Below are 16,659 nucleotides of genomic sequence, written 5' to 3' on the forward strand. Positions count from 1 at the left end.
AAAACAGTATTGTGTATCAGCGGAAAGCAAAAATTATTCCCCCATCATGTCTGAAAATGCGGAGCATATTTCTAATACAACAGTTTTCACAGGCATCATTCATTTTGATTCACAGGTCAGAGTATCAGTGGAGTAAATAAGAGCCCGAAATCTTTCTTCAGCTTCCCGAACACAAATCTTAGGCAATATTGTTTTTATAACCAATCTGTTCACACTTCTGCTGCTTTATTCCTTTGCTCCTCTAAATTTCATAGTTTACTTTTTCCATACAATCTTTGTTGGTTTAGTGTAATGTAAACTATGTAAAATAATTTCCTTCTTTTATCCTCAAGATAAATGCTCTCTCCACTTAGGGCAGATCCGCGGTTGTTAAAACTACATATGTTTGTTAACCTGCTGACTGATCACTCTAAGCTCAAGCGCAATGGGGCACCTCTGCAGAAAATGCCTTCCACGTTGTAATTCTGTGTATTCTCCATAGCGAATATCTGTTCCTGATCACAGCTATGGCAAGGAAACATGCATCTCAAAATTATATGAACAATAAATCCATTAGCTTGCCTGAGCACACATCAATGTTCTTTTAACTTCTTATGTTGTAAATATAGGCATAAGAATGATTTCTAGCCACAAAGTACTTATGAATTTCATAACATACTCATGAAAAACATTTGTGAATACTGCCAATTACTTTTAATTTATAGGTACTTTTCAGATGAGCTGTCATGCTCTCTTAAATAATATACAGTATCAGGTGCAAATTTGAATACACTTACAGGGTTTTTTACCAACAGAGAAAATAATAAAGAATACACTTTTCACACGACAAGCATGAAATACTTGAACTCCCACAACATCTAAAGCACAGCCTTGAATTTTTTCTTCTAGTAGTTCCTTCTGGGAATTCCTAATCGCCTTTCTTGGGCCTGCAGTGTTAAATGCAACCTTCCTCTTATAATAAAGGCAATGAAAAGTGCTCTTCATCAAACACTGGGTGAAGAGGATTCCTCCTCCACACCACTTCAGGACATCGTGCTCTTCAGGTCTGCACTTTCAAAACTAGAAGCTTAAATATAGCACACACACATCTTTCTGCAGCCATGGAAATAGTTGTTTTAGGGAATTATTTCTTAAAACAATAATTGACTCAAGAAAAACTGATTATCAGTATCTGGCTTAGATAGTCCGCTGTGAACTCTGGATCCTAAAGACTCATTTCCAGAGGTGTGAGCACCTGCTTCTCCTATTCAGCATGAGCTGTGGGAGTTAACACCTATGAAAATTAGGCCATCGGTGATTAAAATTATGCAAAATAACTAAATCTGAGCTCAGAGATAATTAAACTTCATCAGCCCCTGAATCCCAAAAAAATCGCTTTAGCTATTTTAACTGGATATTGTGCTACACTGCGGAGCAGTCTAATGAGCAGCTATCGGGTGCTCCAGCCAGCGCCTGCTCTGCTGGGAGCAGCTTAAAGCCTCAGCCCCATCAGCTCGTCTTGCTTTTTCCCAGCTGCCCAGAGTTTTCCGGTAACAAATCCTGACCCCCAAGCATTGGTTGTTTAAAAGGTACACATTTTCACAGCCATTAACAAGCCCACTACACCAGAAACGTATCCAAGGGATTGCTATCCCAGTGGTGAGAAACCTAATGCAAGACCTTTCCAGTCGGACGCAGTGACCTCGGACAGCTTTGTGCCAGACTCTTTGCAAGGTTTTACGCAGCATGGCTGATACTTGGTATTAGTTTGCCCATCTGTGGACTACACTAAAGACAATGAGAATTAACACTACTTAATGAAGAGAAACTGACTGCATAACCTCTACTTAAATTTAATCAGAAGCTTGTTAATAGTCATTAGTAAAGAACAGAGACTACTGGCTGGCAAACACCCGAGGTTTCTTCTGGAACTTTGGCAACTTCAAGCCAGTACTTGCAAATTATTAGCAATATCCACAGTGGTTTTACCACACGACTCTAATTTCTCCAATTGAACGAAGGTGACCAAAGCCACCAACGTCGCTTTGGACATTCTGTTGTTAGAGCAGACCATACCAGAGATGCGCTGTACCAGCGTTAAGCTAAGGGGTCCATACCATCCAGCCACCTTGTTCTCTGTCCCCAGAGGGTGAAGGGTGTGATAACTCAGGAAGTGGAAGGGACATTATACATTTGGATCATCGAAGTTGGTCAGCTCCAGTGTACTCTTGTGAACCCTATGCCAAAACCTGTTGGCGACGACAATTTCAAATGTCACTAGATTTAACATCTTATTTTAACTCCTACCAATATCTAGTTAGATTGACGCAAACTCAGTATAGTTACAGTCCTAGTTGTGACCCAACAGAGGTCTACAGACCTCTTACTATAGCTAAAAAGATCTCAGCCTTTCCCTTTGGCTTCCCAATAGGCTTGTTCCACTTTTTGACAATACTGTTTGAGTTACAGGAGGTCTAGCTACTTCCACAGACTGACAGACCCCATTGCCAATGGTTAGAGGGCTAGCTAGATAATGTCCCAAATGGGGATCTCCAGAATCTACAGACAGTTATATCAGTCTGCTTAAGAAAATGGGCAAAACTGCTATTTTAGAAACAATAAAGTAAGTGCTTGGGGTATCTAGGAGGGAACTTGGCTGGTAAAGCTGAACAGCTTTCCACATCACAAGCAGTGCTCTGAATTTCCCTGCTAAACAGAGTCAGCTGAGGAAGCAGAAGAGCAGGTCCCACGGTTTTCTGTGATTATCAAGACAAAGCGTGCTCTCGCACTGCAACACCCAACCGTGGCCACAGGAGAAGTGGCCAACACGGAGCTGGAGAACCAAAACTTCACTATGGATGGTTCCTGATCTGAGGGGAGGCAACGAAGCTGCCCAGCTGATTCAAGACCATCGTTGCGTGCCCAGGACCAGTGAAGGTCAAAGGGCTGAAGAGTAGTGTGGCTACCACTCCCAAAGTGTACCTCCAGCAGCCTACCAGCACAGTTCACTGCATTTCCTTTCAAGTCTTTCCTACTTCACACTAATGCCTTATCTTTAATTGGGACACATAATGGGCCTCATTTACAAAGTGATATCATCACACCCATATCTCAGCAGTAACCTCAAGCCTTTTGAAAAAATCAGGTCTTAAAACTTTCCCATTTTCCATCATTTAACTTCTGAAAAGCTTTGAATTTCCAACAAAGCAAAGAGGGTTTTTTTTTTTTTATAATCCATGGCTTGTAACATAGCAACCACAACCAAAATGAAAGATTTAAAGACATAATCATAATTCTGGAAAATCTATCTATTCCCAGTGAACATGAAAGTTACACATCAAGGATAAAAATGATATAATACATTGTTTTAAAACTGATGACTCAGTGACAGCTACGCAACAAACAAGTGCTCAATATCTTTCCAATTTATAGTAACCTCTCAGTCTCTTTAGTCTATAGGACTTATGCTCTTAGCGCTTACACAAGTTTTATACCTGTATATACCCCTTCACTTTAATTGAACTATGCCAAATTTATATCACAATAAAAGAAAGTCGAATCACCTCCTATGTATTTAAGCTTTTTAAGCACTTAATCTAATCCCTTCAGAACAAATAACCAAAAGTCAAACAAAGCACAAAGCTCTGGAGTCCTACATGCAGTTAAAGTGTTTTATTTTCTTGCATTTAAACTATTGATTGAAGAAGTTATTGTAAACTTCAGCCATAAAATTAAAAGGCCTTCCCATGTAACAGCAAGTTTACACTAATTACCACGTACCTGTGATAGGACCTTTAACTTGCAGCCTTGCCATGGACATAGAGGTAGTACTTAACAGAGCAGTTTTGAAGCTGAAGGTACTTTTTTCCCCTCTGGATCCTTTTAGGAGGCTGGAATGTAACTTCACCCATCTCCCCCTGCTGAGTACAACTCTACAAGTGCTACCTCTTGAGCTGCTGCTTTTCTACGTTGGTGAATGTAGTCCACAATACGTACCTTCATTCAGTCCTGGGGTGCTCCCTGCCCCTGCATTAAAAAACAGCCTCTGGAGAATCCCCTTCCTTCTCCTGCTCAGACTTGCTCTCCTCCTGGTCTATGTCCTCATCCATTTTCTTTGCTGTGCCTGGAACGTGCTTTGGAAAATTCTTGCCCAAAGAATACAGCTAAAGGAAAGGCTACTTGTCTTTAAATCAATGAAAAAATAGCAAAGAGCAGATTTCTAGAACAGGAAAGTAAATAGGACTCTCATCTTAAAAGATTTTAAGACAAATCTGATTAGGCAAACACAAGCCAGAAAGCAGGAACAAACAGTTTGTGCTGAGACCTGACAAATGAAGGAGAGTGCCTTTTATTGCTGATACTGAATCTCCTTAAATTCATCACCTGCTTGTAAGGAGAAGAAAGAAAAGATAACTGTTTGGTAAGCCTCAGCAAAGCCACAGATGAGGCAGCATATATTTGAGGGGAAAAAAGCATAATCTTTCTAGCTATTACACTGCAAAGAGAATATGCTCAAATAAGGAGAACAGAGCATCAAAGACTTCTTATATTACTTCACAGAGATTAACACTACATCCCGCTATGGCTGAAAGCTACTGCTTTCCAGTCTGAAGTACTTCCAGTATCTTCGTCATCCATTCCCAAACACCAAATCACCAAGCTGTAAACTATAACGTGGACGGATAACATCCTTTACCAGCTGCTGACACTTAAATAATATACTTTAAAATGTTTTATTTCTGTTCATTAATACAAAATTCTGGTCCCCGCAGCCTTACATCCGGCAGACCCACAGCACATACTGCAACGTTACAGCTTTTCATTCCTGTTCATTTCTGCAGTATCGAATGGCCAAATCAGAGTCTACTAACCAGACACTACTGTAAAATTCTCCTCAACACTGCATAGTGTGAGAAGGTCATAGCTTACCCCCTGCATTTTGAGATATACATCCCTAGAAATAACAATAAACTCAATACCAGAGGTTTGGTGGGTTTTTTTTTTTTTTTTGCAGTATTTTTAGTTAAGTGGCTCTATTAACCTGTAAGTCTAATGTTATTTTTCTGGGCTAGCTCATTAAGCAGTTCATTCCAGCTCATGCAGCTACTTCGCTGGAGATGTTGCCTGAAGGACTGAAGGTGTGCAGGTATGGCAGGATGGGGAAGGTTTAAGAGGTCATAGGCTCATGAAAACCGGGGCATAGCAACGATATACCGAAAGAACAACAGGTTTCCTGCCCCTCCATCAAGAGTGGCACCACAAGAGAATTATCAGTGTTATGCAGGTTCTCACCTTTTGGGCTTTCCTGGCTCTACACCAAGCAAGCTACAATCACTTGCACTTTAACATGGTGCAACGTCAAAAAGTAGAACTGAGCAACTAGGGACAGACACGTGTCTGTTCACTCCCTGATTAACCACCAGCCAGTCCACCCCAATCAGGTGTCACCTGCACCCACGCTCCTATACAAAATCAGCGAGACAATGTGTTAATCTATTGTCTTTGAAATTGATGTGCGTTAGGGCAGGAGCAAAAATCACTCTGTAAGAGCCTTTTCGTAGGATGTAATCAAGCAACAGAATATTTTTTTTATACTTCCTCTCCTCTGCTAGCAGGGTGCATAAAAATGATCAGCATTTGATTTTGAATGAAGCCAACGATACAGAGACACTTTTACAGGTTACGCCTTCCTAAGAAATGTATCTTGCAAAGGCTTTATCAAAGGTGTTGGCAGTATCTGGCAAAGCCCCAGAAACTCATGACTTGATCACTGAATAGACCTCCTATTAAACATACTCATTCACAGACAGGGAGATTTGTCTGCATGCATATAAAATTTTATCAATCTTGAAGCATTTCACAGTCAATCTCAGAACATGTCACATGAAAAATTAAGCAATATTTTATTTCCTTTGCAAAGCAAACTAGCAACCCCCTATGCTAGCCTGGCTAAGCATAACAGCACGGATTTGCAGACCAGAAAGGCAAGATCTGCCAGAACAAAGACTGATAAACCAAACAAGTGCTCAGGGACTGCAGAGTTTCCCATTTCAAGAAGTACCCGGAGGGAAGCTGAGTAAAGTCCAAGCTATTACCTCTGATCAGTTCCCATTTTCCTCAAGGAGGGCTGGGATTTTTTTATGGGGAGATGAAGGGGAATCGTTAAATCTTATGTAAAAATTACAATTTCAAAGCCAATAAAAGCATAGCCATGGAAACCTGCCCGGTCTCTGCGCAGCTGAGGAAATTCTCCAAAACAGCAACCAGTATGAAAGCCCCTTCAGAGAACAAGATTAACTGCTCTCTATTTTTAAAATATGAAAATATAAACTGTAGTGGGTGTAATTTAAATTTATTTCTATATATAAGCGTAATTATTGTAATAGCAATAACAAAATAGCAACAATTACAAGAATATTACTAACAATAAATAATACCGCTAATCGTAGTTAACAATGATCAAATCAATGATCTTTTAGACACAGAGAGAAAGTATGACACGCGACCCTCTCCATGCACAAACACTGAGCAAGGAAGATTTGCTTTGCACAAGGCTTCTTTACTTCCAAAAACTGGGCTAAAAGCACTCACTATACCTGGGGCAAGGCTGCAGCAGCTCTTTCCCTCCCGCGCTGCACGCTTCCCTCTCTTCCAGCTCCGGGCATTGCTTCCCGGAACCCATCGCCACGCTCCGCACGCCACGGCGTCGGCTCCGAAAGCCTGGGGTGAGATCTCCCCAGCCGCAGGTCCGTGAGCAGGTGCTCCATGCGGACCACTCGGACGTTTCGCAATCCTTAGCGATGACACAGGACTTGAAGGTCAATGGCACAGGATCCTGCACACAGAGGCTGCGACAAGAACACAAAAAAACAGCTGAGGAGGTCTTGCTTAATAAATTTCTTCTTTTTTTTTTTCAAGCCAAGCCCCCAAAGAAGAAATCCATGGTCATTTGGGGTAAATCAGAAGACCTGCATCAACACCAATACAATGAAAGTAAGAGGAACTGCAACGCAGTGCACATAATGCATTTCCAGGGAGTTCTGGGTGCAATCTTGCATGACGAGTAGTTTGCAAATAATATATCTCATTTATTTCAAGTTAAAACAGATGCAAAAGGCACTATATTTGCTCCTGTGCAGTTAGAATTTCACTGTTTATCCAGGACGGAAAATAAAAGCCAAGCCCAAGAGACATACTGCCACTGGTAACCATTCCCATCACCCCGCGCACAGGACTAGCTGTCCACCCTCCGTCCATCTGTCCAGGTGTCAGCATGTCCTGCTGAGCAACTCTGTTCTTTTAAAAAATAATTAGTCCCACACTAATAAGAAAGGTGTTGGTTCTGTGAGGCTGTTAGCAAACAAATGCTGTCAAACAAGGTCAGAGGGTTTTCAAACCTGACAAACCACCGGAGACCCTGGGAATGCTGCAACTGTGGCTGTATCTTGGGACTCACTTACCCCTGCTGACATTAGGACATGATCCTCGTTCATTCTGTAACACATCAAGACACCACACAAGGCCCAACGCAAAACCAAATTTTAAGAGCTGCCAACTGTCGAGGTTTGATACCAAGATACAAAGTCCCAGAATAAAATAAAGTCCTAAACTTACAAAAGCTTTTCACAATATAGAAAAGGAAGGCAAATGTAGCAAATACTTCTGGGAGGAGACAAACCTCCAAACTAAGATCACTGTCCTTCCTTGCTCCTCTGCTCCTTGTCTCAGCCAGGTGATGGCTCTCCTGCCCAGCGTGCGCCGGGAGGGACCTCGCAGAGCACGGCTGCTTCTGCTTCACCTCACCCCAGCCGGAGATCAGCCACAAAGTCACCATTCATCTCCCAGAATGGGAGAAAAACCTTTCTTGTCTCTCAAAAACCTTAGATAGCTGAGGTAACAGAGCGGGAAAGGATATACCAAAAGAGGACTGGGGTACATACGAGCAGAGACATCACTGGAGCACCATGAAGGATGGGCAGAGCCCAGAGAGTTGTGGTAAATGGCGGCCGGTCACGAGCAGTCTTCCCCAGGGCTCAGTACTGAGGCCGGTCCTGTTCAATATCTTTATCAACGACCTGGACGAGGGGATCGAGTGCTCCCTCAGTCAGTTTGCAGACGGCACCAAGTTGGGCAGGAGTGTTGATCTGCTCGAGGGTAGGAAGGCTCTGCAGAGGGACCTGGACAGGCTGGATCGATGGGCCGAGGCCAACTGTATGAGGTTCAATAAGGCCAAGTGCCGGGTCCTGCACTTGGGTCACAACAACCCCGGGCAACGCTACAGGCTTGGGGAAGAGTGGCTGGAAAGCTGCCCAGAGGAAAAGGACCTGGGGGTGCTGGTCGACAGCCGGCTGAACATGAGCCGGCAGTGTGCCCAGGTGGCCAAGAAGGCCAACGGCATCCTGGCCCGTATCAGAAATAGTGTGGCCAGCAGGAGCAGGGAGGTGATCGTGCCCCTGTACTCGGCACTGGTGAGGCCGCACCTCGAATACTGTGTTCAGTTTTGGGCCCCTCACTCCAAGAAGGACATGGAGGTGCTGGAGCGTGTCCAGAGGAGGGCAACGAAGCTGGTGAAGGGCCTGGAGCACAAGTCTGATGGGGAGCGGCTGAGGGAACTGGGGTTGTTTAGCCTGGAGAAGAGGAGGCTGAGGGGAGACCTCGTCGCACTCTACAACTACCTGAAAGGAGGTTGTAGCGAGGTGGGGGTTGGTCTCTTCTCCCAAGTAACCAGCGATAGGACGAGAGGAAATGGCCTCAAGTTGTGCCAAGGGAGGTTTAGATTGGATGTTAGGAGAAATTTCTTTACTGAAAGAGTGGTCAGGCCTTGGAACAGGCTGCCCAGGGAAGTGGTGGAGTCACCATCCCTGGAGGTATTTAAAAGACGTGTAGATGAGGCGCTTAGGGACGTGGTTTAGTGGGCATGGTGGTGTTGGGTTGACGGTTGGACTCGATGATCTTAGAAGTCTTTTCCAACCTGTATGATTCTATGATTCTAATAAAAGGATGAAACCCAGGAAAAAGCAGCCACCAGGAGAAAAGGAACCAAGAATTTCTGCCTAGTGTTATACTGACGATGTAAAACAGTCTCCGAAATTAAGACCATACATGAACTCAGCGTGAACTCTCTCTAAATTTGTCTTCTCCAGCCTCCAGTTCCTCACGGTCAGGCTTTTGCCAGCTGTAAGGAGCAACTACAGGTACACTTAAAATGTGTGAAATCCAGAGCTGCTGCACGGGACCAGCCATTACCTCACTTGGTATTACTTACAGCACAGTTTGACTAACCTAACTTCCTCTAAAGAAAAGAGACTGGGGCAATCACTTCAGGATCGCAGGGCAGTCTCATAGGGGGAGCAGAGAAGATAAAGGACATTCACTCGCTTCTCCTCCAGTCTAGAAATTGGTCCCGTTTCCACAAAGGTCAATAGGAATATTCCCACCGATACCTGATCAAGTTTGACTAGATCCTCAACTACCAGCAAAATACAGCATTTAGTGGCTTACATTTATACTTCAAACTAAAAAAAAAAAAAAAAAAAGTCTAACAACTTTTTGTCCCAGTTTCTTCACCCAGAATAAAACTCATTAAATCTCAGAGGTGCTGTGAAGATGAATTTACTGAGGTTTATTTTAACAACTTCATAAAGCAGAAACAGCCTGTGATATAGCCCCCTCAAAATAAAATTATTTTTGCTTACAACTCAAAATGTTTCTCACGCCTCTATTACATGTCACATGCAACTGATTGCAAAGCTGTCTCTGGTATATAACGTCAATACCATTGAACCAAGGACTGAAAAGTAATAATCATTATATCTGTACTTACTAACCCAGGGATTTTGAGTCTTGTCTGGAACATTAGGTTAGGTAGAGTCACATGAATAGTAACTTTATTTCCCTTTTAATACTTTTTCAACAGTTACCAGATGAGCCACCCGTGCCACAACATTAACAAGAAACAAGAATTCCTCATTTTGAGTAGATAAAATAGTAGCACATACAAATCACTGTCCTAACTGTTTGTAATAAAAAACTAGAGTTTACCTAAGAACACAGCATGGAGGGTAACTGATCTCACATTTTAAAGAGTGATCAAAACTTCGCATTCAGATACCAGCACAAAAACCCAAATCCATTTTTGGGGTTGCGCCACTGCAAAGGAGATATAAGTCTGGCCTGTTCTTTACTGAAATACCAAACAAAACGAAGCCTTTAAAAATCTGCTTTGGGGTCTTCTTTAAAATTAATATTGCTAGCCCCAATTCTTAGCGAGACAATACCTACAGTACCTCTCCTAATGGATTCAAACACACGCCGACACTGGCCACAAAGGACATCTCTGCCCAGCAATCATCCTTGCTATTCGCAAAAGCCTTTGAAGTATGCAAAGGCTGAATAGCTGTTTCTTTCCCTGAAAATCCCTCCACCGCTCCTACTACAAAAGGCTAAAGAGAGAACTTCGTTGACCTTAAGGTGAACAAGACATGGAGCTGGAAATTTCTATCCTTCTGCTGGAGTAGATGTTTTTGAGGGAAAATTACTCGCAACCGCCTAACGGAAAGCGAATCTACCTTGTACCTACTCATTCAGAGCCGCAAAGTCAAATTAATTGTGACACCGAGCAACACAAAGACAAATGTAAAAACATGCTTTTGCATGAAATTCAGACACAGTCTTTCATGTCGCAGATGTACTTAGGACAATCTAACACAGATAAAGGCCAGACGTGCGAGACACTCGCTGATCTGAGGCTGCAAACCAGACGTGTATTTGCACGGCTGTGGCCGTATCTGAACCGGCAGGGAGAGGAAGGAGGTCTTGGGGATGGGAGAGACTACGTAAGCCTTGTTTTTAAACTAACTTTCCACGTATTAATGTATCAGGTTAGATCTTCCTCTTGGGAGTCAAGCTAGTAACTGTGATATAGTAGGGTACTTATGTGACTGATGCTTTTTTCTATGTTACACGCTTGGATTGATACTGTAAAACTACAGGAATTGTTTCACAACCTATGTTACGTTGCCTGCGATGTAAGATGGATCGGTTAGTTAGCAGACAGCAGCAGCACGAAGCCTAACTCACTCAAGTGGCAGAGAGCCCTCTTACTCTCTTGTGTACTGAAGGGGAATAAACCACATATAAAAAAACCCACTAAACCAAAGGAAACCTACTCATGCCTCTTTTACACTTGCATAGTCCTGGAGCTACAAGCAGAAAAGCAGGAAGAGGAGGAGGAAAAGCGGCCCCGTGTACCGCTCCCGCTGTGCGGCTCCCCGTCCCCCGCGACTGCGTAACTGCAGCCTGCTGCCATCGGAGCAGCGCTGCTCTTCTCCTCCATCTCCGCCCACGTTTTCCCCCACGAGACACAGTGATTGTGCAGCCCCAAGCTGAACTACACCGCCTTTCTGTTCCGGACAAAAAATAACTCACCAAAAAATAGTAAATTTTCCAACAGCTCAGTGCATCTGTGCTACGTGCCTTACAGTCACACGGTCATCACATCCACCGCAAGGAAATGAGTGGACACGTCTATCAGCAGGAAAAAGGAGCGAGACTGTCCAGGAGCAGTGCATCATTAAATCAGGTTGGGCACAGCACAGAAATTATCCCCGGTTTCCTTTCCCAACCGTATCAATGCATTCACAATGAAAGGTGAATGCATTTCCTTACATTAGAGGATGAGACAGGTGGTTATTGTTGAACCTTTTACACTGAAAGCATCATCTCCAAAATAATTTGACAGATTAAGAAGCTATCACCATGCCCATGCTGCTGGTACGGAAGGCAGCACCAGGAGGACAGGGTACCGCTTCAGCAGCCGGGCTCTTCCCCAGCAGCTCAGGAAGGCTCCAGAGAAGTGTCGTGCTGACCGGGGAACGCGTGCTCAAATCCACGCGCTGCAGAGCAAGAAAATCCTGAAGTGAGCTAAGCTACACTGATAACAACACGTTTTCATTTTTTTCTCTTTTTCTAACGCCGTCTCTTATTCTGTAATCAATGACCGGACCTTACAGGCTGCTGGAATAAACACTACCTGCTCTTTGCACTTGGCTAATAATGGACACAGTCTTGCCATGTTTCTGACAGCATCCAAACACTTTTTCCCCCGTAGGAAACTGGCACTCAATGTTAACAGGCATACCTTCAAGGATTCACAATGTATTTTAAGGTCCTCAAGGGCTGCCAGGGCTATTTTGCATACTGGCGATACCATATATTCAATCTGTGCAGCAGAGGCTTCTTTGGAAGAAGAAACACCAGCCCCTTCTGCAGCAGGGTGGTAAGGAAGACGGGGAATATTTGCCTGCCATACAACTGACCAAAGGGAAAGGGAGCTGGGAGACCTCTAATCCAAACGAACACAGGGCTTTGGTGTCTAAGATATTTAAGTTTTGGTGTCTCCAAAACTTAATGCACCAGATCCTTTTTTTTCAATTAAAAATAAATGCTGACTTACATTTGCGCTACTTAGGCAGACATTGAAATCTTAGGGCTACAGAAGCAGCTGGCTTTCAGCACAATTTGAAAACAGAAGAAAAAAGCCCAATTATTATTGGACACTATTTCTAAACTATTATTGAAATGAAAAGAGCGGTCACTGTTCCTTTGTTTCATTTGCTTTTAATAAAAGCAAAGGAAATGAAAGACAAAACTTTTAAAAAGAACACCAGAAAATAAAATCTCCTTCTTATCAATAGCTCAGGGATTTGTTTTCAAGCCAGAGCACCGAGGCTTGATTCCTACATCTGCTGAGAGGACTGTGAACACACATCTCCTCTCCCAGATCATAATCATAACCATCAAATAGCATATTACAGCACAGCGTTTCCACCTCTGGACTGCAAAATTTTGTATTCATCCAGAGAATAGAAGAATGTCAACACTAGAAACTGCGAATAATTTGTTCCTAAAAAAGTACAACAGCACAGTGGTTAAGCACAATCCACTAGGTAATGGATAATGGAAATTCAAATTACAGAGGCAAACAAAAGAGCTGAATGCTGCTCTACCTCAGCCTTGACGGATAGGTTATCCCTTGTCTGAGTTTAACCTGAATTTTCACTTACAAAGGCAAAGTAAACAGAAACCCAAATCCAACTCTATTATATCATTGTTGTTCTCTTACATGTAGAACAAAGAGTTTAAGAAATATGTACCTAAAAAGACTCCTAATCCAAATAATAATAATAATAAAAAACCCTAAAACTGTTTGCTCCTGACTTTAACTTCTCAGTATCCTTACTGAGCACACACATCAGGTTAGAAAATCAGGTTAAATTTATTTAGGATTTCAATATCTAGCTATGAGCACTCATTTCACTAAATTACAATTTAGTGTCGGTCTCTTTTCCCAAGTAACAAACGATACAACGAGAGGAAATGGCCTCAAGTTGTGCCAAGGGAGGTTTAGATTGGATATTAGGAAAAATTTCTTCACCGAAAGGGTTGTCAAGCCTTGGAACAGACTGCCCAGGGAAGTGGTTGAGTCACCATCCCTGGAGGTATTTAAAAGACGTGTAGATGAGGTGCTTAGGGACATGGTTTAGTGGGCATGGTGGTGTTGGGTTGATGGTTGGACTTGATGATCTTAGAGGTCTTTTCAACCTAAATGATTCTATGATTCTAAGTAACTTTTTTCTTTTTTTTTTTAAAAAGGAACACAAGTGCCTTTGTCTCATTATTCAGTAGATTTTTATAACTGTGACAAGAAAATCAAAACTGTGAAAGAAAACCAAAAAGAGCAAAAGTTCTAGCACATACATTTCTTGCATCTTTTTCAGAGATTTTCTTTTTTTTTTTTAATGCATGGAAGTGCTTATGTTTGAATTTGTTACTGGATATGAGATTTAACACAAAACTAAAACTTTTTCTGAAATAGAATGAAATCTGAACTCTATCTGAAATAGAATGAAAAACAAATTTCCAGCTTTTCAAAATAAAGACAGTCTTTAAAAGCTTCAAATCAGGTCCATAAAATCATTCTATTTTGATGTTATTCCTTTTATTTTCACAAATACAAAGTTCCTACACCAAAATTGTTTCTGAGCAGAAATGAACCTGTCTCAAGGTCTAGTGATGTTCTGCTGTTCAATTGTCTTCATTTCAAGTGTTTTCAAAAGGTCTGTCCCTCCCTTTCCTCTTCATTTCTCCCTTTTCCTTCCATTTTGACAAATGTAGAACCTCCAAACTGAAAAAATATTTCATCAAAAACATCCCCCAGCTCTGTTTCCCTGATACAGCACGTCCAATCTTCCACACGCTGGTGCCCCTCTCCAAGTAATTCCTGTTTACAGTTTTTACCTTTAAAATTGCTAGGATTTTTCCTTGCACCTTCAAGGCTGGTATGGACGTACAGATCTTCGTAGGACCAATTATTTAAATGAAAAAAAATATTTTCTTTATAATGCAAAGGATTCTTCAGCTCCTACCTGAGGGTTCACTGTAAAACCAAAGGATCCTTTTTGCGGGGTTCAACGGCATAACTTAAGCATCAGTGAAAACCTGAAAACAAGTATCGGGCACATTTCCCGCCGCTGCTACCTATTGCACAAGAGAAAGGACATCCCATCTGCCGTTCCCATCAATCGCAACCTTGTTAGCGAGGAGGCCAAAATGAATGTCCTGCCAGTAATCCGGCATCTGTAAGAAGTGAATGCGTTCAATCTTCTAGTCTTTAAAAGCTTGCACCCAAGCCCACCAAAATCCAATTTTTGGCAAAAGGCTGTTCTTCCACGCTGAGGAGCGTACCCGGTGCCCTCTCCCATCAGTGAGCACAGCGGCTGCTGCTGCTCGCCAGCCTCGCTGGCTGCTCCACAGCCCCGAGATTAGACACCAGTAAATTAAACAACCTCGATAATAAATTAGGCATCTTTGCCATTGCATTATAAACTAGGAGGAAAGATAAGCATACGGTTCCTCCCCTCACACGGCCTTCGACCGGCACGGGGTAGTTAGCTGAGCACTTTCCTGCAAGAATCAGGCAGTGGCGGGAGGCAGGGTGGTGGCAAAGCCCTGGCAGACCAGCAGCTCAGAGCCTGCTCTTAAAGCAAGCCTTGGGATATTGCTCTCTCTTGCCTCAGTTTTCCAGAAATTTAATTTATATCTCTCATTGGTACTTACTCAATGGTGTTAGTCGAAATAGGAAACCTCGGCCAGGAAAATGAAAAAGCACAAATAAAGCGCTTCTTTCCAGTTTTACAGCAGACGCTTGGCTGCCTGCCAAACCCTGCTACAGGGCTATGCAAATGCGTTTACTCTTCTTTATCAGTAGCCAAAATATCATCGCTCTTGTAAAGCGACATCTGCAAGATCAGGTCCATTCTTCAGAAGAATGGCAGCAAATATGCTGCACAACAAAACGAGGAGGACATTACCAGGGGATGCTTAAAGGGAGTCGTTGTCAGGGGTATTTGATATTAATGACACTCCAGCCCTGGAATTAAACACAGATTGGATTTTAGGCTGGATTTTTAGATCCAAAAGGAGAAAGGAAAAGTGTGTGACTATCTGGGCACTGTAACATGACATGAACTTTTGTCCTCTATTCAATCAATGGGCTTTCCTCTTGTATTTGGAGTAAGAGTAAGGGATGGGTCAGGCTCAGGTCTCTGCAGTAAATCTGAGACATGGCCTCAGCAGAAAAGGTCTGCCAGGAGATGGCTAATGGAGTTGTACACTCCCAAAAAGGGGGCTATAGATCAGCAAAAAAACCCAGAAAGGAGCAAGGGAGAAGACAGCTCGATCAGGGGTAGAGTCACTAAAACTAAAGCTCCCAGGAGCCTCTGCACTGTCATCCAGAAATTCAATGTATAACTCACATAGTAGCACAACAAAGAGAAAACATTTATAGAAAGAGTGTCTTCTATTCCCCATTCTTAGAGCGAATACAGCAGTGAGCGTGTGTGCTGGTTTGGGCTGGGAGAGAGTTAATTTTCTCCACAGCAGCTGGTATGGGGCCATGTTCTGGATTTGTGCTGGAAACAGGGTTGATAACACAGGGATGTTTTCGTTGTTGCTGAGCAGGGCTTACACACAGTCAAGGCCTTTTCTGCTCCTCACCCCACCCCACCAGCGAGGAGGCTGGGGGTGCACAAGAAGCTGGGAGGGGACACGGCTGGGACAGCTGACCCCAACTGACCAATGGGATATCCCATACCATATGACGTCATGCTCAGCATGTAAAGCTGGGGGAAGAAGAAGGAAGGGGGGTACGTTTGGAGTGATGGCGTTTGTCTTCCCAAGTCACCGTTAAGCGTGATGGAGCCCTGCTTTCCTGGAGATGGCTGAACACCTGCCTGCCCATGGGAAGCAGTGAATGAATTCCTTGTTCTGCTTTGCTTGTGTGCGCGGCTTTTGCTTTCCCTATTAAACTGTCTTTATCTCAACCCACGAGTTTTCTCACTGTTACCCTTCCCATTCTCTCCCCCATCCCACCGGGGGGGGAGTGAGTGAGCGGCTGGGTGGGGCTTAGTTCCCAGCTGGGGTTAAACCACGACAGCGTGTGAAGGCAAAACGACTGAAATTTTAACAAGGTCGGGATCCCCTTCCCAGAGCCTCTGATAAGAAATGAGATACAAGAGGCAGAAGAACAGCTAACAAGTGTTAGCAGACATAAACCTGCTGCTGGTCACACGGCAGCATAAATCACAAGAGACTCCATTAAAGTCAAGCAGCTACGTGAGC

At 43.2% G+C, this 16,659-nt stretch overlaps 1 protein-coding gene across 1 annotated transcript in view; it reads right to left on the bottom strand.

The window, feature by feature from the left end:
- The window catches only part of THSD7B (thrombospondin type 1 domain containing 7B), a 271,437-nt gene that overhangs the window by 195,929 nt on the left and 58,849 nt on the right, over window positions 1-16,659 (bottom strand). Inside the window, exon 3 of the mRNA XM_075152722.1 lies at window positions 6,576-6,827. Within this exon, the coding sequence (XP_075008823.1) occupies window positions 6,576-6,827 (252 nt within the window). The remainder of the gene's footprint in view (window positions 1-6,575; window positions 6,828-16,659) is intronic.

This window comes from Calonectris borealis, chromosome 6 (genome assembly GCF_964195595.1).
Source record: "Calonectris borealis chromosome 6, bCalBor7.hap1.2, whole genome shotgun sequence".
Lineage (NCBI taxonomy): Eukaryota > Metazoa > Chordata > Aves > Procellariiformes > Procellariidae > Calonectris > Calonectris borealis.